The 25,761-nt window shown below is 41.1% G+C and overlaps 1 protein-coding gene across 1 annotated transcript in view; it reads right to left on the bottom strand.

The window, feature by feature from the left end:
• The window catches only part of STPG2 (sperm tail PG-rich repeat containing 2), a 414,552-nt gene that overhangs the window by 368,512 nt on the left and 20,279 nt on the right, over positions 1–25,761 (bottom strand). Inside the window, exons 5-6 of the mRNA XM_058667032.1 lie at positions 7,619–7,731; positions 147–258 (exon numbers count right to left, since the gene is read on the bottom strand). Of these exons, the coding sequence (XP_058523015.1) occupies positions 147–258; positions 7,619–7,731 (225 nt within the window). The remainder of the gene's footprint in view (positions 1–146; positions 259–7,618; positions 7,732–25,761) is intronic.

The following is a 25,761-nucleotide window of genomic DNA, read 5'->3' as shown; positions in this document are numbered from 1 at the left end:
GGGGGGCTTTCTTATCATTGCAACAATAACACTTGGGACTGGGAAGTTCTATACGACCAAAGGTATTTCAAGTATCGACTAACCCTGTGATCATGGATGCATTCATCTTAAAATCTAGAAAATACACCAGTCATTTTACCACTTACCTTTTTTTCTTCTTGTAATGTTATTACTTCATAAAACCGTGGGACAGATGAGCAATAATTTTGTTGTTTATCTTTCTTGATGTTAATATTTTCACAGTATAAGGTCTTTTCCCTTTAGTAAATTCAAATAAAAATTGAGTTATCAATCTAAAATACATAAATATTTACATGAGCAACAAAAAAAACATTTTTACAGTAATATTTTCTGCTTTGAGAGTACACAGTAGGGGACATCATTTTGGTATACTGATATGCCACCCTCAATACAGCATTTCATATGGGTACTAGTTCTCCTGTCCTGGCTCCTCAATCCCGACTCAGCTCCTTGCTAATGACCTAGGAATTGTCTAAACCCCTGCCATCCACACAGGAAACCTGGAGGAAGCTCATGGCTTCTAGCTTCTGCCTGGCCGAGCCCCAGAGAATGAACCAGAATATGAAGTTTCCCTCTTCTTCCCGTGTCTCCCTCTCTCTAAGGAACTCTGATTTTCAAACAAAAAATTTTCCTAAGTACATGATAAAATGATGTTTTAGACACTATATCAATATATTCAAATTTTTATTAAATTTCTGTTTAGATAAATCGATTCTATTTATTTCAATCCAGAAATTATCACGGACCTACTCTAATGTTCCAAAGATACATACAATGTGGGATTGACATCATGACTACACTTAAAAAGCTCGCCCAAACAAGTTTCTCATGTATTCTATTTGTCATTTAAACCGTATTTAAAAATCTACATCCAGGTAATATCTTTGGCCTAATTACAATTACTTGGGCTGTTTCTGGCTTTGCAGCTCCCCTCATCCCCTGCCACTGTAGAAATTTTGGGAATGAACACAAATGGTTTGAGAGTTACTCTATCATTTATCAATCCATCTTTCTCTCCTCTCCTATAAGTACTAAAACTATTAGTAAAATAAGGTAAGGCAGAACAGGGTCGAAGCATGTATATCCTAAAGTCATCAGGAAAGAACGCAAAGAAAACAGAAAGCAAACGTTTTAATTGAAATTTAGACAAACTCAAGAACAAATTAGAAACCAGAAAATCAGTGGTTAAGATCTTAATTTTTGAGTAACACAGATTGATAAGAGTCCCACCTATGATACCTGCATTTCTTTCTTTTTTTTAATTATTATTTAACTTCATTAATTACATTGTATTATGTGACACAGTTATATAGATACTTGGGTTCTCCCACCCCTCCCCAAACCCTCCCCATACCCTCCCCATACCCTCCCCATACCCTCCCACCATGGTGGATTCCTCCACCTTGTTGCATAACCACAGCTCAAGTTCAGTTGAGATTCCCCCATTGCAAGCATATACCAAGCTTCAAAATCTATATCTTATATTGGAGATAGTAATTACCATCATTCAAAGTGGCCAAGATGGAAGTAAGACACTGTATGAGAACCGCCTAGTGCCATACAGGACCCACAGTAAATACACAATAACTCTTAGCTATTATTATTTTTTTTTTAAAGATTTATTTTATTTTCATTACAAAGTCAGATATACTGAGAGGAGGAGAGAGAGGAAGTGGAGCTGCCGGGACCAGAACCAGCAGCCACATGGGATCAAGGCGAGGACCTTAGCCACCAGGCCACGCTGCCAAGCCCTAGCTATTATTATTACAAGAATTGCATTTGAACAGTCTACACTGACTTCATTACATTTTTTCTATGTCTTAAACCCATTTTAAAAGAAATCTGACATCTATCATTCCCAAAAGCTATACTAAACATAAGATTAAAAAAAGGTAACAATAAAATGTAAAACAAAAAGCTTAAGTAAAAAATAATTGCCATTATTTTCTTTGTTCAGCAGTGCTATGACAAACATGTTTTCAGCTCACCATTAAATGTTCACTTTCTTACTGACTTTAATTCACAGAGTTTAACAAATTGATTTTCAAAATATCAAATGGATTTATAGATACAAATTATATTTGGGCTATCCAAAATGTTTTGTCAGTTCTATATGTCTCTCCCAAAAAATGAGACTTAAAAACTTATCTTTGAAATCTCCCCAAATAACTGACTTTTTTTTATTAAGGAGTCTTTATTAACCAAGCGTGGTGATAATAGAGCACACTAAAAATAGCAAATCACAAGTCCATATGCAATCCAACCAATTATAATCCAACCAAACATAATTCCAAAAGGAACAAATGGTCATTATCCTTAAGTCCATCCAGTAAGCTGAAGACCTATGTCCCACCTTCCACAATAATATGTTATCCTAAAAGACATGCAACGAATAACCTGGACACACACAAAGCTGCAGACATTCACCTCTCCCTGGCTTCTCTGCCCACATTCCTTCACTGCTAGGCCTCACCTCTCCTGTAACTCCTGACTGCACACAAACCAGAAACAACATTATTATATCCATTGTCCCATCAAACATCAAAGCAGTACACAGGAACCATGCTCAGGGGATTACCTGTCCTGGGTCAGCCAAGAGTCGAGGTGCCAGAGTAACCTGGCCAGAAAAAGAGCAAGAACACCCGCTTCATGGGCCTTTTAAAGGGACTTGTGAGGGGAGTGGTTACACAACAATGCAATACCATCCGCTCTCAGCTGATAGGTATTCACTCCTGCCCACCTGTGACTCCCCTAAGTGTTGTGGGTTAAGGAGTTGATTAGTGCTCATTGGGACGGGCAGGAACAGGAACTGGGCTTGCAGCTAAAAACACCTAGATTAATTGGACCCATCTGTATCCAATGTCCTGGCTAAACTAGGATGTGGGGGGAGTGGTTGAGGATGGAATTATCATTCCATGCTGTTAGGACCCACCTTCAGGACAGAGGATAGGGGACACAGCCACATTCTATTTGCCCACTGTCAAAGGGTGCTGGCTATCACTGGCTGCACGCCATAACATTCCCCACTTCTCTTCTAACACCTGAGTCAAATCAGTGACTCAGTCACATGTAGTACAGAAGACTGGCAGGGTCCTGGAGTTTAAATTCCTAATGCCTGTCTCCCAGCGTTCCCATTCATAAGCATCATGACAGAACCAGAGTCTTATCTTTAAGGGTACTTCAGTGTGTTCAACAGTCTATTTTTTTTTTCTGGGTCAGATGTGGCCTTCTTTAGCTGGGAATGATGAATCTAGGGGTTGATTCCAGCCACCTTTGCGGCCATGAGAGTGTTCAGGATCACAAGTTAAGATCCTTTCCAGCAAGGTTCCAGGAATAACTCTGACTTACCCAATAAAACAAAACGTCCAAATTATTTTTAAAAAATCAACACAAAACATCAACTTCCAGAAGGAACTAAGACAATTCCAAATGCAAAGTAGTGAGGGGAGCAAATGGAAAGTAGTGAGAAACAGCAAACAAATCACTAAAATCTGGAAAATTAACTAATTAACTGAAGCAATTAGGAATGCAACCTATGTGAATTTGTTTCTTTAAGACAATGTAAAAATACAAATGAAATAAGAGGCGAAAAGAAAAATCAGGAAAATCAAAGAAAGCAAGAGTATCAAAACAGGGAGAGACTGAGTAGGACATCAGTAAGCAATATAAAAGGAACTGATAAGTAAAACAACTACGTAAACTCAGAGAAAAGTTGATTAGGTAAGACCTATGCCTGTAGTTCTCTGAAATGCAATGAAATGGATGCAAAACAATCACAATCAAATGAAATACCTTTAAAAAGACACATTTTGCTGTATTTTATTAAACAAAATTGCTATGAGAGAGAATTTGATCGAAAGAAAAAGAGAGAAAAAAATAAGCCAAGCAATCTGGAAGAAGAAAAAGGCAGGATTAAAATACTGCACAGCATAGGGCAGGCCTAAAGGCTCAACAGGGTAAGCCACCACTTGGGATGCACATATCCTATAAACCCGTAACTGGTTCAAGTCCCAGCCCCTCTGTCTCTTATGCAGCTTCTAGCTAATGTGCTTGGGAGGCAACAGTTGATGACCCAATTGCTTAGGATGCTGCTCCCAGTGTAGGAAACTGAGCTGAACTGGACTTCTTTTCTTTTCATTTTTAATGGAGTTGTTAATTAATTGATTGATTGATTTTGCTTTTTATTATTGTTACTATTTTATAAAACTGTTTCATAGGCCCTGGGTTTTCCCTTTCCCCCATCCCCAAGTCTGCTCCCCCCGACACACACACACTGAGTTCCCCTATATGATTACTATAGTGTAATTCTTCAAAAATAATCATATACCCATCATTGTGGGCATGGACAATGGCGGAGAGTCCAGCATCCTATTGTCAAGATATAGTAAACAGTTTCATTGGTAGTCTATCTTTGATCTGGAAGTAGAGATGCACACTGCATTGCATATTCACATCTGGATATGACAGTCTCCATTACACAGTTACTATACACCGCTTTAAATGAAAAGTCACAGTACAAAATCAACAACAGGAAGAAAAATGGAAATTTACAATACTATGAGGTTAAATAACATACTACTAGATATGACAGTCTCCATTACACAGTGACTGTACATCCCCTTAAATGAAAAGCCAGGAAAAAAATAAACCAACAACAGGAAGAAAAGAAGAAATTTTAAAAGGCCACAAAGTTAAATAGCATGCTACTGAATGACTAACGTGTCACTGAAAAAAATGAAAAAGAAACTCAGGAACCTTCTTGAAGAAAATGATGCTACTATATGATCTGAGTCAGTGAAGAATTTAATGAGAAAGAAAATGTTTTGAAGAGATGAAACAAAATTAAAAAAAAATCAAAACCCATGGCTTTGTTGGTGAGATAAGTCTCCTGTAGGCAATACATAGATGGCTTTGTCTTTTTTAATACAGTCTACTAATCTATGATGGTTGATTGATGAGTTTAAGCCATTTACATTCAGAGTTAATATGAATGGGTGGTAATCTGGTCCTGTCATTTCAGCAATGGGTTGTGAACTGGGACTCTAGCTTCAGTTTGATCTGATCCTGCCTGTTGAAAGAAAGCAACTTGAGAGTGAACCAAGCGGCAGGAAGATTTTTCTCTCCCTCTCTTGCTCTCATTCTTGCTCTCTTTTTGATTTTCAGGTGAACAAATAAATCTTTTCATAATTATTGAAAACTTATGAACAGATGCATGTCAAAACAGAAATGATCACAGAGTATTCTATAGACTTATTCTATAGGTTTTTCTTGCTTGGGAAAAATATTAATGATGTAAATACAACCTTTATACTAAATACATGTGTTAAGTTTAGAACAACTATAGAAAGAATTCAAAGACACAAAGGCATATATTTCATGTCAGAAGAGTGAAAAATAAAAGGAATAATGGATCAGAGTATATAATTCTTAAAACAGGGTTTTATTTCATACTTTTTATTCTAAAAGTACTGGCACATAGCAAGAATTCAAACTCTTGTTCAGTGAATCAGCTACAGCAAGGCAGCCAGAGCAAGAACCTATCCCTGCGGGATGGATATGTCACAATCTGTCTAGCAAATGGATTGAGTATATGGTCACTTTTGAAATTAGAAAAAATGTATCAGGCAGATGAGTTGGACTATGTTAAAAAATCAATCATGAAAAAAAGTAACAGATTGTGATGAAAGTAAGATATTTCTTAGTCCTTCCTTGGATTCATGTTACCCTTTACTAGCAAGTAGCAAAAAAAAGTGCAGAGTTAATTTCTGAGAAATTTATTAAGTAATTAAAATTCATAAATATTACTTCCAACATCATTTTGGTTGACAATGATGGATAAGTTTTTGGTAGACCCTCAGATTTTACAGATTTTACTACATAAATAAATAAACTGTGTTCTCACAAAGGCCTCAGCTATGATTTGCCTCTGCCACTTACTACACACCAAGTCTTAAATGTGTAATTTATCCTCTCCAAATTGTTGGATTTTTCATGAATAAAACAGTTACTACAATTGTATTACACAGAGCACTGCTATGAAGACTAAATGAGGTTTAACATGTAAACTGGTATATGCTACCAGCAAAAACTGAAAGTGGAGGCAGACCGGGCCAGGCCAGGCTAAACCACCCACCAGCCAATGCAACAGGGAGGCAAGCCACACAAGACTGGGCCAAAGCACCCATCAGCACACATGAGACCTGGGCAGAGGGTGGAGGTTACCAGCCTGGTAGCTACTTCTCCCACTGGTGAGTATGAGAACTAGGACCAGGGACAGACCAGGCTGGATAGGGCTACAACATGTACTGGCCTGATGAGAACTAGGTTGGGGGAGAGTTAGGTTGGCCTAACTGACTCTATCAACTGGTACCAACTGGTACATGCTTAGACTAGAGGAAGTGCAGGCTGGTTGGGCTTTGCCACAGAATCAGCTGGCAAGTGCTGTGACTGGGAGCAAATCCTGTCAAACTACACTGCAGAACCACCTGGAAAGTGCAAGATCCAGAACTGGGAGTAGCCCAGTAGAAAATTGTGGGCACCTCTCTGATGGACTGCAACTCCCACCAGTGAGTGTGAGAAGCAGGGCTGGGGGCAGTACTGGCTAGACAGGTGGTGGTACCCACCAGCATGAGTGTGGGCTGGATAATGGGGTCGGTTGGGTTGAGCCAGGCTACAGTGCCAACTGATGTGTACAAGAACTGAATAGATGTGGGACAGACTGAACCAATCTTCTGCACACCAGCAAGCACAAGAACCAGGGCTAGTGGCAGGCCTAGTGAGAGTTACCAGGGATCATTCCGATCAGGCTGCAGCTCTCACAGGTGTATGTGAGGGCCAAGTATGTGGTGGGCAGTGCTGGTCTGGGCTGCAACATCCACTGGCTTACATAAGAGAAAAGACTGGAGACAGAACTGACCTAGCAATCTGGGGCCTGCAGAGGACATCTGGTACCATAGTAGAGGAAGGAGGGCAGAACAAACTAGTCAATTACTCCAGCAAAGCTTGAAAACAAATATCTGGGTGAATGGAGACACTAAGGTGGACTATGTTACCCAAAAGACCTTGGAAGGACTTCCTTATCCTTGGAGTGGCAATATCAACAGCATTTCAGAACTATTGAAACCATTTGAGCAGAACCCTCAGAACATGCTCTAAAATGGGGACCCTGGGATGACATTGGATGGCTGTGCCCCATCCCCGGTTACCCCAGTTACTGAAGCAGTTGGGAGGCTTCTCCCCACATCTGCCCCTATCCCCCACATACAGGAAGAAGAAAAAGAAACTTTAAAAACAATGGTCTTACACACTTTCCCCTAAATCTCGACCTCTCCTACCCTAATCAACCATGTAAACATCATGACAAATAAACTTCTCCAAAAAAAAGATCTTTTAAGGAAAAAAAAAAGTAAGTGGTATATGAAGTACTTGGGTCATTTTAGAAAGCAATCACTTTTATATAAATGTTACTCCAACATACAATATTTCCTCCAAATTTTCCGTTTTTCCTTTTTCTGAAAAAAACAGCATTAATCTAAACTATTAAAATATTTTATGGTCAAGAATGACAACAAAATCATAGTATTTCCTTTAAACTTACTGGACTATATCATACTGTCCGGGACCAGGGCCAGACTTTGTAGGCAACTCTCGTCTTCCTGAAGAGTTGCCAAAATGTACACCCTTGTATTTCAAAGTCGCATCAGAAACATCCTAAAACGTAACGAAGAGACAGAAGGAGATGAGACCTGGTTTAACTAAATCAGGAAATTACGTTTACTTTAGTCTAAATGTAAATGCAAGGGGAGACTGGCATTGTGGCATAATGGGTAAAACTGCAACCTATAGCACCAGCCTCCCATATGGGCACCAGTTCAATTCCTGGCTGTTCCCCCTTCCTATCCAGCAACCTGCTAACATGCCTGGGAAAGCAGCAGATGGCCCAATTGCTTGTGCCCTTGAACCCACATGGAAGACCTTAAGAAGCTCCTGGCTGCTGACTCCAGACCAGCCCAGCTGCAGTCATTATGGCCATTTGGAGAGTGAATGATCGATGAAAGATTTCTCCATCTCTCTACCCACATCTCTCTCTCTCTCTCCAGATCTCTCTCTCTCGTTCATAAATCTGCCTCCCAGAAATAACTCCTTTACAAACAGAGATAAAAACATTCATGCAAATTTTTTACAGAGTACAATAGTGAGCAATAAATTAAACACTATCCCAGTTCATTTTATTATTGATACTTAAGGAAAGAATTATCCTTTAATGTCAAATAAATTATTTGTGGAAGGAGAAACCAACCATTTTCTTTGCTTTATATTTACTATAATAAATATAGTAAATTTATATTTACTATAATAAATATAGTAAATTCCTTATGCATGAACCATAAGGAATTAAAGCAACTGGCTTCATCATACATTAAAATTAATAAAATTTAACACAACAGCCATAGTTTCTGAAATTAATTCTTTGGACCTAAAATAGTCTCTTTTTTCTATTTATTCTCTATTTATTTCTTTTTAAAAAACATTTTATTTTGTGTTATGATATAGTTTCATAGGTTCTGGGGTTGCCTGTGCCCTTCCCCAAGGTCCCTTCCCACACCACATTGATTTCCCCTGTAGTTTTACAATGGATGTCCTTCATGAACAGTCACAAGTCCATCGTGTTGAAATGTTTCCCAACAATGTAGGCATGGACATTGTCAGAGAGTCCATCCTCTTACTGTTTGGGTAGTATCAGTTCTTTCACTGGGAGTCCATTTCTGGTCTGAATGCATAGAGATATATGGCACTTTGTCTTCATATCTGAACATATCAGTCTCTACTATACTCCTGTTATACATCCCTTAACTTACAGAATCAGTGAGCATAGTCCACATCGGGGTAAAAATAATAATTATAATAAATACTCTTAACTGAGTGATCTGATGGAAGAAAAACTCTAGTTTTATATTTTAAATTCATAAAATAACAGTTTTAAAGTATGATTTATTAAAAATAATATACAAAGATACTTCAATCAGTATATTAAAAAACAAAATTAAAATCTAAATTTAACATAAAATATCTTGCAACCAACTTAAAGCTTATAAACTTCATGTGAGCTTTTGGAAGGCTCTGTGTATACTGAATAAAATCCCCCTAACATTTGGCTTAACTGCATAAAAAAGTATGCATATGGTCTGAGTGGCTATTACTATTTCAGAGCAGTGGAAATAACTTCTCTCAATGACCATTATAAGTAATATTAGTACAATCTATTATAATATTTGTGATTAAAAAGCATAATATAAGACACAAATTCTCACTATTTAAGATTTCATTCATACCTCAGAAACTTTACGGATTGTAGAAAATATATTATAGCAGAGTGGATAACTAGAAAAGGATTTGACTGCATGCGAAAACTGTCTTGGATGAACTCTACTAACACCCTCCAGAAAGACAGAAACCGAGGAGAAACCCAGTCTCTGCAGGGGAAAGTAGAAGGCCACATCGAGTTAGAGAAAGACCACTCCAGAAAGCTTTGAGAAGCTTCAACAAAATCCAAAAAGAGGTAGGTACTGCACAACAATTCCCTATTCTGTGATGACTTTTACTTTCTTGATTTTACTACTAACAACTAGGCCTCTCACATTATAAAATATAAACCAAATAAACAGACGCCAAATACCTGATAGGTGGTAAAACATTGTTTCAGGGTAATCTGTGTAGATAGTTCCAGAAGAGAATGAATTTAAATTAGTGGAATGAATGAGATTCACTTTTACACACTGTGGCTGAGCACCACTCAGCCAGTCAAGGGCAAAGATAGAACACAATCAGATGAAAAGAAAATTCACACTCTTCTCTGGAGCTGAGACATCCTCTACCATTCCTGGACATCAGATTATAATTGCAGGTTCTCTAACCTTTAGTTTGTGACAGACACATCCATATCTTCCCCCTCCACTGCCAGCCACGCCTCCAGGCGTTGTTAGGCTTCTGTCATCAGACTAAGAGTTATACTACCAGCTCCCAAGGTTCTGAGGCCTTCAGAGTTGGATTGATCTGTTACTGCCTTCCCTGTTTCTCCAGACTGCAAATGGTCTGACATGGAACTTCTCAGCCTCTGAGCCAACTCCCATTACTAACACCCTCTCCCACATATAGACACATAAACACACAAAGACACACTCCCAAACCCTAAAAACATGAAACTAAATTTTAAAACCAAGTGCATTTGGTGCAAAACACATGCATATGAGGAGTCCTTAGTAGCTTTATGAGAATGCATATTATGTAAAAACTATGCATGGATTTCAATTTTTGCACTGAAACAAGCTCATGTTTACATACATTTTCCATGAATTCTGTGGAAGTACATGTATATGCATGCATATGCAGAACTGGCCCTGTTCCTCTGGAATACAGAAACTAATACAGGCACAAATGTCATGTGCAAAGAACTGACATGACTTCAATGTTTCCTTGCAGTAAGATGGGGCCTTTGCTGATCCTGTTTAGATCCTATATAGATGCAGTCACATTGCAAAACATAATTATAGTTTTTAAAAACATTTCCTCTGCCTTAAAATTATTAAATCCCTTTGTTTATCCCTTGCTTGGGATTGTAGAGAATGTTAAAGATAAGCATAGAGAATCAAGGAGTCATCAGCTATGTGCAAGTAGGACTTAGACATCTTATCAAACATTTGGGAACTAATATCATCAACTAATCAGGAAGGGAATGTGAAAACTAATCCTCTAGGAGGCAGTTAATCATGATGACCATCAGCAGATAATAAATTCTGGTATCAAAAGAGTGGGAATGTTAGATTTCTGATTCTAAATTTGCCTCCTAACACAGATAATCCCCATTGAATCAATTCCTATATCTACTGAAGTGCAAAAATCTGAAGCAACTATTTTTTAAAAGCAGCAATACTTTAGCACTCTTTTAAGAGACAATAACACAAAGAAGAATTTTATTGCCTCATTTCACCCCAGCTCATCAAGCAGCTGATAGAGAACACTGGTAGAAATGCCCAGCAGAGAGTACCATCTGGCAAGACCCAAGTGCCTGGTGCAGCAGCAGCTGTACTCAGTGGAAACAGACTTACTTCTGAGCATAACTCAGGCGTCCCTTGAGGACCTTGAAAACTGCCAGAGAAGAGAAACTCTGTATTATTTGGTAGAGAGAGATTAGAAACATTAATCCTTGAGCGGGTAACATTACTGTGATTCTCTTTAGTATCTGCAATCCAATGACACTTGGAAAAATTTGCAGAACATAAATTTTAAAGGTTAATCTTATTTCTTCCAGCAATTTTCCAGTATTGATACGTGCTCTCAATGTGATCGTTGTGATGATCCCTTCCAATGACCTACAATGCCAAGAGCATACTGGTATCTTCCTCTTTTGACTAAGACATCTAGATTTTAACAATGAGTGGTAAGTGACACAGGTCTATGAAGCACTGTATTATCATTCATAGTAGTAGTAGTAGTAGTTCAGATTCTAACTGAAACGATTCCAAAGCCCAGTCCTTTGTAACGTTCTTGTGGAATTTAAGGTATGAATAAAAATCAAAAGAGTTGTTCAACATCATCGTAACACATAGGCTCCGCATACACTGGTTTCAGATTCTTTTTTTTTTTTTTTTTTTTTGGGAACAACATGCAAATGTTGAGCTTTATTTTGAAATATAACTGGGATAACGAGGAATCTGCCTGATATCTAATATCACTGTTGTTTTATGATTTTTTTTATTTATTTATTTATTTATTTATTTATTTATTTATTTATTTATTTTGTTTCCATCATGTATCTGAGGTAAAAGGGGGTATTGAGGGAGAAGCCCCACCCGGTTTCCCGCCCACCCCAAGTCCCATATGTGGGGCATGCTCTGAGATATGTGCTCAAGTGGAGTTAATAGTTCTCCAGTTATGAGTCACTGCCAGTTTCGCTCGATGAGGTGGTCCACTGATTGATATTGTCCATCATGAAGTCTCCATTTGTCCCATATTTCGCTGCCAACATGTAGCTGAGATGAATGATTGTCCTATTCTGTCTTCTGTCTTTTCTTGGTTAGAATTCTGAGTCCAGCAGTTCAAGTGGGGAGATCTCCAAAGATACTTTGAGGTATTCCCAGACCAGATTCTTGTATGTTCTAGCAAGCACAGGGCCCGGCACAGTCCATCACCCTGATCAGCTGGTGGTTGCAATTGCTGTGTTGGTTCTGTTTTCAGTCCCGAGTTGCACTGGAACCAATGGGTGTTGCAGTCCAGTCTGGTTCGGCCCTTACATCAACCAGTGGGAGCTGCAGCCTAGTCGAGGCGACCCACAATAACCCCCACCAAGCCTGCCCCCTACCCTGGTTTGCCAATTTGTGTAGCAGAAGACCAGTCTGTCCCCCATCCCATTTGGCTCTGGTACTTGTCAATGGGTATTAAAGCTTAGTTCTATCTAATCGACTCAACCATCCAGCCCTCACAGATGTTGTTGAGTGCCTCTGTCTAGCCATCCCAGCCCCCGTCCTAGTTTTCATGCCCTCCCACGGGAATAGTGACCCAAGAAGGGGGAACCCACTTTTTCCCTCCCAGGTCTCTCTGTCCCGGTTTATGCACTCTTTAGGTGGTCCTGTGATTTGACTCGACAGAATTAGTCCCCAGTGCCAGCTTCTGCCAGCTGATGCTGTGGCCCTGATCTTGTCCACATGCAGCGCACAGGTGTTGTAGCCTTGCTTAGTCGTGTCTGTCTCTATCCCAGCCAACACTCTCCAGTGGGAGTGGTTGTCCAGCGAGGGGACCAGCCCCTTAACCCCCCCGCCAGCTCTGCCCCTCCCTTCCTGGATCTCACGTGTGCTGGATGGGTGTTGCATTCATATCCAGTACAGGCAACCACGCCCTGGCGTTCCAGAATGTGTACTGGTTTTGTCGCAACCAAACCCGGCCCATTCCACACTCTGTTCTGGTGATCGGATTTGCCAGAGGATGACATGAACTGATTCAGCCTGGCCTGCTCCTGACCCATGCCGAATGCATGCCAGTGGGAAACTTTCCATGGCCTATTCTGGGCTGTTTCCAATCATGCTTCTCGCGCTTACCTGCAGGGACTGTGTCCTGCCAGAGGAGTTGCCCAGGCTCCTCCATCAGAACCCCTCCCAATGCCAGATTTTGCGCTTGCCAGGGGGTTCTTGAGCCAACCCTACTCAGTTCACCTCCTGTCCTAGCAGGAACAGTGGCTTTTCCTGGCTGGCTTTCACCCCATTCTGACTCTTGTTGTTGGATGTTTCAGCCCAGCCATGGCTCGTCCATACCCACATACAGCTCACACATGGCTCAGAAGGGGATTGAGACCCAGCCTAGTCAGTCCCACATCTACCCTGTTTCTCCATAACACCAGATGGTGCTGGGATCTGAACCGGCCTGATGCATCCAATCCCAGCCCACACTAGTGCCTCGGGTGACTGCAACTGTTTCCTAGATAGAACGCAGCCCCCATTCCAGCACATACACCCCTTGGTGGGAACCTCATCCCAGCTGTGGCTTCCCAGATTGGGACCGTTCCTAGCTGTAAATCACGCACCTGCACGTGGTTGCTCCGAGGACCATTAGGTGCCAGCCTGCTACACAAGCCGGAGCTTATCTTTTACTTGATAGGTGTTCAAAGCTCAGCATTATTAAGGGATTGGAAGTTCTTCAAAGGAAGAGTTACTGGCATTGGGAATCTTTAGGATTGACTCAGATCCCAGAAACAGTGGGGTCACTCTAGAGCTATCTCAGCAGCGATTCAGATGTCCAATACCCCAGAGCTCCCCGGCCGGGCGGCCAGTAGGCACAGCCTGGCGCCAAATGGCGCACTGGCCACCCGGGCCCAGCCCGCCATGAGCCATGGGCACATGGTGGACTGGGTTCGGGATCCGAGCTAGACGTCCTCTCCCGCAGCCCTCGGCTCGCCTCTGGCAGCCGGAAGTTAAATTCTGCAGGCCCGAGGTTGCGCCCCTCCCCAATCCCGTTCACCCACCACCCAGTGAGGGTGTTGGGTGGGTCCCGGACATGCCCAGTCACGGAGGCCTCCCCCCTCGGCGTACTCACCCCAGAAGGAAGCAGGCCGCACCCAGGCATGTCCGGGCCCAGCCCGCCATGAGCCATGGGCACATGGCGGACTGGGTTCGGGATCCGAGCTAGACGTCCTCTCCCGCAGCCCTCGGCTCGCCTCTGGCAGCCGGAAGTTAAATTCTGCAGGCCCGAGGTTGCGCCCCTCCCCAATCCCGTTCACCCACCACCCAGTGAGGGTGTTGGGTGGGTCCCGGACATGCCCAGTCACGGAGGCCTCCCCCCTCGGCGTACTCACCCCAGAAGGAAGCAGGCCGCACCCAGGCATGTCCGGGCCCAGCCCGCCATGAGCCATGGGCACATGGCGGACTGGGTTCGGGATCCGAGCTAGACGTCCTCTCCCGCAGCCCTCGGCTCGCCTCTGGCAGCCGGAAGTTAAATTCTGCAGGCCCGAGGTTGCGCCCCTCCCCAATCCCGTTCACCCACCACCCAGTGAGGGTGTTGGGTGGGTCCCGGACATGCCCAGTCACGGAGGCCTCCCCCCTCGGCGTACTCACCCCAGAAGGAAGCAGGCCGCACCCAGGCATGTCCGGGCCCAGCCCGCCATGAGCCATGGGCACATGGCGGACTGGGTTCGGGATCCGAGCTAGACGTCCTCTCCCGCAGCCCTCGGCTCGCCTCTGGCAGCCGGAAGTTAAATTCTGCAGGCCCGAGGTTGCGCCCCTCCCCAATCCCGTTCACCCACCACCCAGTGAGGGTGTTGGGTGGGTCCCGGACATGCCCAGTCACGGAGGCCTCCCCCCTCGGCGTACTCACCCCAGAAGGAAGCAGGCCGCACCCAGGCATGTCCGGGCCCAGCCCGCCATGAGCCATGGGCACATGGCGGACTGGGTTCGGGATCCGAGCTAGACGTCCTCTCCCGCAGCCCTCGGCTCGCCTCTGGCAGCCGGAAGTTAAATTCTGCAGGCCCGAGGTTGCGCCCCTCCCCAATCCCGTTCACCCACCACCCAGTGAGGGTGTTGGGTGGGTCCCGGACATGCCCAGTCACGGAGGCCTCCCCCCTCGGCGTACTCACCCCAGAAGGAAGCAGGCCGCACCCAGGCATGTCCGGGCCCAGCCCGCCATGAGCCATGGGCACATGGCGGACTGGGTTCGGGATCCGAGCTAGACGTCCTCTCCCGCAGCCCTCCAGATTCTTAAATACAACACAAAAGGAAATAAGATCCAAAAGTGTTTGAACTTGTGAGTGCAAAGACAAATGCTGCCACACCCAGAGTAACAGCTTAGAAAAGTCGCTGGCATGGTCAGCAGAGCAGATGTCAGTTGATAAGTACTGGTAGAAACCACAGCATCCTCACAGACAGCACAAGAGGCAGCTTTTTCTGAAAGGCTCAGCAGTAATTCTGAAGACAGATGTATCCAAAAAAGCTTCAGGAAAAAAGACAATGCCTAGCCACTTTCAAATGAAAACTTTCCAGTGAAAGTTCTTAATAGGGCCTGGCACAGTGGCGTAGCAGCTAAAGTCCTCACCTTGAATGCACCAGTATCCCATATGGACACCAGTTCTAATCCCAGCACCGCGTTTCCCATCCAGCTCCCTGCTTGTGGCCTGGAAAGGCAGTCGAGGACGGCCCAAAGCCTTGGGACCCGGCACCCGCGTGGGAAACTCAGAAGAGCTGCTGTCTCCTGGCTTCAGATTGAGTGCAGCACCAGCTGTTGCAGTCACTTGGGGAGTGAATCATCAGAAGGAAGATCATCCTCTCTGTCTCTCCTCCTCTCTGTATATGTCTGACTTTCGAATAAAAATAAATAAATCTTTTTTAAAAAGAAAGTACTTAATAAATCCATGGATTTTAAACAGGGCAAAAAGAAAAGTCCCATTTATGTCATACTTGTACTTAAATCAGAATTGTGTGTTTGTGTAAATTTGCTTTACAACATTGTTACAACAAGGACCTGTGAAGTACAAAATGCTCTTAGAAAATACAGGTGAGTATGTTAGGCACTTTATGCATATTAGAAATACGTTATAGCATAATATCATTGATATATTAGTTATATAATACATTTCACAAACAAGCTATAGCCTATACGCTCATAAGTCAATATTTTAAAATTCTTTGGTAAGCCATGTTTCACATTTTGTAGTCTAAAAATAGACTTTATCATTCTTACACAGTGATTCAGAATACTTTCAGAAGTCTAAGAAGCTTTCTTCAGATGAACTACATTAATGAGATTTTATGATTCAACTATTTAACATTTAATATGAATTACCTTTAGAATGGTAATTCAGAAGGAAGTATTATTCAAAACATTAGCAGGAAATTCTTTTCCGGCATATCCAATAAAATTCAATTCATTTAAACCATATTAACTGACAATTCTTGAGCTCACTAACTTCTGCAGTACTCAAATAAATGTTAACCTTGAAATTTAATGTAAAAATTCCTTTTAAAAATACAGACACAAAATGAGTAAATTGATGCATTCTTAATTCTAAATCATACCAGGTGTCCAAAAGTATTGACAATTCCGACTTTAAGGTCACTGTCATCCAGGATAGTCATTAGCAAATAAAATATGACTTAATTGAAGCAAACTCAGCATGAAGCTGCATCATTTTAACTGAAAGCCATAATATAACCTGAAGAAGTATTACTAACTGCCACTTTCATTGAAAACTAAATGAAGAATTGACTATGTAACGTTTTTTGTGTCCCACCATAATTATATATGAAAATAAAATTTGTGAAAAATTAAAAGCCTCAAAGCACATCAATTCAAACTCTAATGGACTACACTCCCGGTTTACAGCACACAGGTAGTTATCAGCGCATTATCATTAGCACGTATGTCAGTATTTTTTGATTCTGAAGTCCACATCTGAAACATAGATTTGTAACAGTAAGCTGAGCTTTTCTAAGAAAGAAAGAAAAAGAGAGAAGGAAAGGAGGGAGAGAACATAAATTTTATTATTCAAAATGCTATACTGTGGAATCAAGATGGCAGAATAGGGTAAGGACATGTTTAAACGGACAGAGAAACATTTAATCAGGATGAAGCAGAGAGGACATATTCCAGGAAACAGGAGAGGACAGAACAACAGCAGAGGGGTACCTGGAGACTGACAGACACAGGAAAGCAGTGAAAACAAATGGGGTGGTGTTGCAGTGACTGATATTCCAGTGGCATTCAGCTAAAGGTGATCTGAACTCCACCAGCAGCCAGAACTATACCAGCAACCAGGTGGGAAGCGGCTTTCACTGAGAGCTTGGGAGGTAAACCCAGAAAAAGAACTGTCCATCCTGCTGGTCCGTTTGATTTGACCAAGAGCAGACAGAGCAGCAGATCCCAGACAGTGCAAGAACAGGATGGATTTCACAGCCCAGTGAGCCCCCTAGTGCTGCATTGGGCGCCATTTTGCGTTAAGGAGGCAAAGGCAAGGGAAAGGACTGAGCATACACTGAGCTGGGAGTGAACTCATTTCTGACTCAGTGAACTGCAGCAACATGGCATTCTACAGGTTCCACCCAAGACAGGTCTGGGTAGCCCTCAGATCTGATGGCCAACAGATCAAGAACTCTAGTAGTGGTACATCAGGTGCCATTTTGTACAGTGTGGCAATAGCTTTAGGACTGCAGGGGACAACAGTGAACTGTGTATGTGCTGAGCTCACGAGAACTCACTGAGTTCCGTGGACTTCACTGGTCCCGCAGGAAAATAATACCAACTGTGGCATCGTACGGGTCAAATTAGGTCCGTGTGACACTCAGACCTAATGTCAACAGGTTCCGAAAAGACCAGTGCCACCAACAACCTAACTATATAGGACACCTGGTGTCTCTCTAATCCTGGGACCTGCTCCAACCGAAAGTGGGAGAAAGGTTGCAGAGACAAAGGTACAGCCTCAGCACAGTATCACAGGAAACAGAGAGTGGTGAGCCAGGAGCTGGGGCTATGGAGACCATGGTGGAAATCTGACATAAGAACCCAGACCTGGAACTCGCTGGAGGTTGTGGCACAAGTGGCTGCAAGCAAAAAGTTGTGTACCAACTGCAACAAGTAAAATCGCATTGCAGACCTGTGGGTGACACAGCTTAGAAACCTGCCCCAACGAGAAGACTCTGCTAACCAGAAGTACAATGATCAGAAGCAAAAGAAGAGACAAAAGCACAATGAATATTACTGAAAACTCTCCTGCAAAGGAGCAAAATCCTATGCCAACCTCAGAGTTCACTGAGGAAGACATCGAGAAATTGGGGCATACAGAATGCATAAAACTCATTTTAAAGCTTCTGATCAACAATGACAAGCACATACAAGAGTTCAAAGAATTTAAGGAAGCAATAAAGCAAATCAAGGCTGGTATATCAGAAATTAAGAACACAGTAGAGCAAATTAAGAGTACAGTGATTAGTCTCCAAAATAGAATGAAGCAAGCAGAAGAAAGAATCTCAAAATTGGAAGATATTTCCTGTCATCAGGGGGAAGCAAACAAAAAGCTGGAAGCAGAGCTGGATCAGGCCCAAAAAAGTATTCAAGAATTGAAAGACACTATTAAGAGGCCTAATGTAAGAGTTATGGGAGTCCCAGAAGGTACAGAAAGAGAAGTTGAGTTTGCAAATGTATTTAATTAAATAATAAAGGAAAATTTCCCGAATCTTGAGAAAGAATTGAGAAACAAGATCCAGCAGGGGCACAGAACTCCCAACAGGCTTGACCAAAAGTGATCTTCACCAAGACATATGATCATCAAGCTCTCTTCAATTGAACATAAGGAAAAGATCCTTAAATGTGCACGTGAAAAAAATCAATTGACATATAAAGGAATGCCAATTAAACTCACAGAAGATCTCTCACAGGAAACTCTGCAGGGAAGAAGAGAATGGAGTGGCATATTCCAGATTCTAAAAGAAAGCAATTGTCGGCCCAGGATAACATATCCAGCAAAGCTTTCTTTTGTCTTTGAAAATGAAATAAAATTCTTCCACAGTAAAGAAAAGTTTTTGCCTCTTCCAAACCTGCCCTACAAACGATACTTCAAGATGTTCTCTTGACAGAGAAGAGGAATAGCACCTACCAAAACCAAAGGCAAATGAGAAGAACTTCCCAGTAAAATGACAACAGAAGACTAAACCAATGAACAAACCATTCCTAAAATGATAGGACCAAAGTACCATCCATATATATTAAATTCTGAATGTAGATGGCTTAAGCTCAATCAAACGTCATAGATTAGTAGACTGGATTAAAAAACAAAACCCATCTGTTTATTGTTTAGAAGAGACACACTTTACCAACAAAAATCAGCGGAAACTATAACACATGGGATTTGATGCTGTTAGTTTCATCTCTTCAAAACACTTTCTTCTGATTAAAACATTCAATGACTCATAGAACATACAGTAGCATCATTTTCTTTTTTTTTTTTTAAGATTTTATTGTTATTGGAAAGCCGGATATACAGAGAGGAAGAGAGACAGAGAGGAAGATCTTCCATCCGATGTTTCACTCCCCAAGTGAGGCGCAATGGGCCAGTGTGCGCTGATCCGAAGCCAGGAACCTGGAACCTCTTCCAGGTCTCCCACGCAGGTGCAGGGTCCCAATGCATTGGGCCGTCCTCGACTGCTTTCCCAGGCCACAAGCAGGGAGCTGGATGGGAAGTGGAGCTGCTGGGATTAGAACCGGCGCCCAAATGGGATCCCGGGGCATTCAAGCTGAGGACTTTAGCTGCTAGGCCATGCCGCCAGGCCCAGTAGCATCATTTTCTTCAAGAAGGTTCTTGATTTTCATTTCTTCAGCTACACGTTAGTTACTTAGTAGTTATTTAGTAGCATGTTGTTAATTTCTTTTTTCTCCCTAAAGTTGATTTTGTTTTGTGGCTTTTCATTTAAAGGGATGTATAGTAGCTGTGTAAAGGAGACTGTCATTTAACTTCACGGCATTGTAAATTTCTATTTTTCTTCCTATTGTTGATTTTGTATTACGACTTTTCATTTACGGGGATGTACAGTAGCTGTGAAATGGAGACTAACATCCATCCTGAAAAGGTATACTACCTTAGCTTCTAGATGTCAACCACAGAGAGAAAAGCCCAAGATCCAAACTACCTCAATTGCTTTACAATGCATAGTGCTCAGCGCACCAATTAGTCAGCCAATATGAAGTTATCAACAAGCTTCATTGCTATCAGTCACTGGATTCAGTTACAGCTTCTATTAAAAGAAACAGTCCAAAAGAGAATTAGTGCTGTCAAAGCATAGCCATGCTAATCCTAACTAAAGTTATCCATTTACTCAGGTAAACAAGAACCATAACACAGCAGAACACACTTCACAACTAACTTTTTTTTAAAGTTTTATGATTTTATCTAGACATATGACAAAGAGCACATTTTTTTACATTCAAACACATTTTTATACAGATATTTGTCACCATAATCTTTTTTTAAAACATATTTTTATTGCATTTCATTTTTTCAAATTAATTACATTGCATTATGTGATACATTTTTTATGCACTGGGATTCCCCCTGCACCTCCCCACACCCTCCTCCCAGAGCGGATTGCTCCACCTTGTTGCATTTCCATAATTCAAATTCAGTTGAGATTCTTTCATTGGAGGGATTTACCAAGCATAAAGTCCAGCATCTTATTGTCCTGGTAAGTTCAATGGTTTCTTGGTGAGACCATCTCTGGTCTGAAGGTAGAGCCGGCAGAGTATCATCCCAATCAATTAAAAGCCCCAACATAAATTTTCCAACCATTTACAACATTGTGACATTAATTGACATGGTATTGATTAACTAATATGTTACTAGGAAAATGCAGGTTCTCAACCACAACCTGTGATTTCTTCATAGACATTTCAATTTTGGTTTATATTCAACTGTGTTCTATACACCTCAAAATGGCTATAGATTGCTATTCAGCTGTCTCATGCCTATTTTAATTTTAGTCTTTAGCAGTTTATAGCATTGAAGCACGTTTTCACTGAACCTGGCTGTTTTTCAGGTGGTCTAACTCTATAATTCTAACAGGATATATGTCAACTGTTTAGGTGAGCATGTTTAGGAGGGGTGTGCAGAGAAATCTTCCATACCCCAGTGAGGAGTAACTAATCTTTGTTTCCCACCCAGTGAGTTATAAGTGCATCCCCGTTGACCGTTTCCTGTCTGTTTCTATGCTTTCCTCACAACAACTAACTTTTAATTCTATTTTTTTACATTCGGAAGTGCTGTCAAATATTTACGCTTTTTCAGGTAACCTCAGCAGACAGAATTAGCACTAGGATAGAATCACAATAATTCTATCACAATGATCCATTAGATCATTACTTTTCTCAGTATTCACATCTGGAAACTGAGGTCACATACATTATTATTTCAAAAAGCAACTAAAGAACCATACAGAATTATCAGATATCTGAATGAGCTTAACACAAAACCACAATCCCTTCTGCAATAGTCTGCAGACTCCGAATTATTCTTCAGGTGAATCAGAAAAAATATAGTCTTTGGCTACTAAGCTTACCAACCTACCTCTAATGCCTCCTTAATTCAAGATGGGGATGTTACAAAGTACCACAATTCCACTCAAACTGAACTTTGATGAGCCTTTTTGAATATTAAGAACTATGTCTTTAATTTATATGTAAATAATCTTTTATATGATGTTTTCTTGGATTTGAATATATATCCTAGTAAATGGAAGTTGGATTGACTCAATAATTACTAAAATTCATCATCAAATAAATTGGCTACGTATTAAAATTGGGAAATGAATTCTGCTTTTTATTTTTTTCTTCTATGGCTAATAACATATTCAGAAAGAAATTAAGTTTTTTATTTCAAAGTAAGGCTTATTCATATGAGGAAAAGGTTTATTCATCTATGAAAACTCGGAGGCATTAAGTTGTCTTCTAAAACATAATACACTGTTCCCAAATAGTTTATAAAAGCATGATTGCAAAGTAAGAATTATATATATATATTTTATATATATTCATTTATTCATTAGTTACATTGCATCATATGACACAATTTCATAGGTACTGGGATTCCCCCCACCCCCTTCACCCCAAACCCTTCCCTCATGGTGAATTCCTTCACCTTGATGCATAACCACCGCTCAAGTTCCGTTGAGATTCCCTAATTGAAAGTTCACACCATACAGAGTCCAGCATCCCACTTGTCCAGTTCAAGTTCAACGGCCTCTTAGGGAGGCCCTCTCAGGTTTGAAGGCAGAGCCAGCAGAGCATCACCTTGATCAATTAGAAGCTCCAACATATCATCAGCAACAGTCCAGGTATGATGAGGCTGGTGCAGAGTCCACTGATTGACATAGTCCATCTTAGAGATTCCCCTTGCCCAGTTTTCCGCTGGAAGCATATAGCTGAGGTGGTTGATTGATCTACTCCATTTTCCATCTTTTCTTGGTTAATGCTTTGATTCCTCCATTTTGTTCAGGGGAATCCCCTAAGAAACTTTGAGGCATTCCCAGTCCAGGCTTCTACATGCACTACTAGTAAGCACAGTGCCCTCCACAGTCCATCACTCCGATCAGCTGGTGGTTTTACCCCCTGGGTTGGTTCTATTCTGAGCCCCGACCTCCATTGGAACCAATGAGTATCGCAGCTCTCCCCGGCTCTGCCCATCACACTCTCGTCCCTCACCTAAACCAGTAAGTTCAGATTAACCAAGGGATTGTTTAAAGCCAATAATTTATGGTTATTGGGGAAAAGACACACTAGTTTCAATGTATTAGACCATCATTTCCCCCCAGCATATTTTAGATAAAGCAATCAAGCACAAAAAAGTTAAGTAACTTGGACAAGGACAAATAAAAATTAAGTGGTAAGGTCAAGAAACAAACACGTAGTCTCATAACTCGTCCCTCAGTTTGGAGAAGCTATCCTGATATTAGACCCTGGAACTTCTATCAAGGTCACTGACATGTTACAAAATTGTTCTGTGCTATTCCATTAAGCATATTTGACTTAAATATCTTGGATATTTTCCATTCTTCATTGACAAAGATTATCAGGCTTTTACTAATAGGAATGATAGTATTAGTCAACAACTAGTAGAAAACCAGGATTGGCACAAAAAGGAAAATACTCTTACAGCAAAACTTTCCATGACCAAAAATAAGTGGGAAATTCTCACAGAGAAGTAAGAATAAAGACAATTTATAAATCTCACTGCATTTTCAAAAAAAAAAACCTATTTCCTCATACTTTTTATAGTATAGAATAGTTCTAAAATATCAACCCACTATTAATATATTTTGGGTGGGGGGAAGGGAAGGCAGATATATAAAAAGAAGGAGAGACAGAGAGAAAGATCTGTCCACTGGTTCACTCTCCAAGTAGCCAAAATGACCACAGCTGAGATACAAAGCCAGAAGCCAGCAGCCTCTTCCAGGTCTCCCATATGGCTGCAGGGTTCCAAGGCTTTGGGCCATCCTTGACTGCATTCCTAGGCCACAGGCAGGGAGCTGGTTGGAAAGTGGAGCAGCACTGGTTGTGACATGAACCAGCACCCATATGGGATCACAGCAGTTGCAAGTCAAGTATTTAGTCAATAGGCTATTGTGCCAGGCCCTACTATTTGTATTTTTTTAAAAGAATCTCACTTTTAGCTTTTCCATAATCAATATAAACAAAAGAAGTTACAAACCAAAAATTGAATACGGTATTAAAACACTAACTTTAGCATTGTACTTTAATTTTGTGTATGAACTTAAGTTCTATCTAACAATCCTCTATTTTAGTCTGAAGGAACACTTTCAGTATTTTTTGGGCGTGTGTCTTTATTTCTCCTTAATTTTCATGAAGCAGTTTTGCTAATCATACAATTACCTGCTGTAAGTGTTCTATTCTGTTGAACACACTGGCTATCTCACAGTCTTGTAGCCTCCATGGTTTCCAATATCAGCCAGTGAGTGACCTTACCGCGGATCCTCATCTAGGGTATGGTTTTTTCTTACTAGCTTCTAGATTCTGTCTTTGGCTTTCAATAGTTGAGACTATAGTGTGTCTGGGTGTACATACCTTTATACTCATCCTACATAACAGTCTTTGAGTTTCTTATACGTATAGGTTAATGATTTTCTTCAACTTTGGAATGCTTTTTGACTTTAGTCTTTAAATAGTCTTTAAACATTCTTTGTTGCTGGCTGTCATTCCTCTCGTTCACTCTCTTGTTCTCTCTCATACACACACACACACACACACACACACACACACACACACACCTCCCCTGTCTTCTCCTCCATTAGCATTCGCATTACACATGTGTTGCTTTGGTTGATGGTATCCCACAAGTCTCTGAGTCTACATTTAGCTTTCTTCATTCCATTTTCACTGTTCATCAGATTTCATAATAAAATTGTCTTTGATTCACTAGTTCCTTCTTCTGTCACTTCAAATCTGCTGAGTTGCTACTTTAAAATTTTTATTTCTATTATTGTATTTTCCAATTCCGTAACTTATACTTCCTTTCCTTTTCTATAATTTCTATCTCCTATTTATTAATATCTCTACTCCATAAGATCCTATCCTCGTATTTCCTTTACTTGTTAAGACATAATTTGTTTTAGTTCTCTGAACATATAAAATAGCTGACTTAAAATATGTTTTATGGAGCTGGCACTACAGCATAGTAGATTAAACTTCCACACACAACACCAGCACCGCATGCAGGTGCTGGTTTCAGTCCCAGCTGTTCCATCTCTGATCCAGCTCCGTGCTTATGGCCTGGAAGGGCAGTGGATAAGTTTCTGGGACCCAGAATCAACATGAGAGTCCCAGAGGAAGCTCCTAGGTCCTGACCATGGATTGGATCAGCTCAGTTCTGGCCACTGCAGTCACTTGGAGAGTGAACCAGTGGTTGAATGATCTATCTTAATTATGTCCTTCTTCTTCTGTACCTCTGCCTTGCAAATAATTAAATGAAGCTTTTTTTATTAAGATGTCACAGTTTTTATTTATTTATTTATTATTTTTAATTCATTAATTACATTGTATTATGTGACACAGTTTCATAGGTACTTGGATTCTCCCCACACCTCCCCAAACCCTCCCACTATGGTGGATTCCTCCACCTTGTTGCATAACCACAGCTCAAGTTCAGTTTAGAATCCCCCATTGCAAAAATATACCAAACATAGAGTCCAGCATCTTATTGTCCAGTCAAGTTCAACGGCTTCTTAGGTATACCCTCTCTGGTCTGAAAACAGAGCCAGCAGAGTATCATCCCGATCAATTAAAAGCTCGAACATACCATCAGCAAAAATTTACATCATTATGGAATTAATTGACATAGTAATGAGTAACCAATATGGTAAAAGTAAATGCGAGTTCTTAACCACCTTCTGTGACCACCTCATTGACATTTCAATTTTGGTTTATACACAACATATAACATACATAACATAATATGTTATACATAACATCATATCATCTTAAATTAAGGCAAACGTGGTATTTAACCCTTTGGGATTGGCTCATTTCCCTTAGCATTATGGTTTCCAGTTTGGCCCATTTGGCCACAAAGAACTGCATTTTGTGTTTTTTAATAGCTGAGTAGTATTCCATGGAGTAGATGAACCATAGCTTTCTTATCCAATCCTCTGCTGATGGGCATTTTGGCTGCTTCCATGTTTTTGCAATTACTGATTGTGCTGCTATGAA

The sequence above is a fragment of the Ochotona princeps genome, chromosome 7 (assembly GCF_030435755.1).
Source record: "Ochotona princeps isolate mOchPri1 chromosome 7, mOchPri1.hap1, whole genome shotgun sequence".
In the NCBI taxonomy this organism is placed as follows: Eukaryota; Metazoa; Chordata; class Mammalia; order Lagomorpha; family Ochotonidae; genus Ochotona; species Ochotona princeps.
The sequence above is the reverse complement of the archived record's forward strand: the minus strand, read 5'-3'. Positions and strand labels throughout refer to the sequence as shown.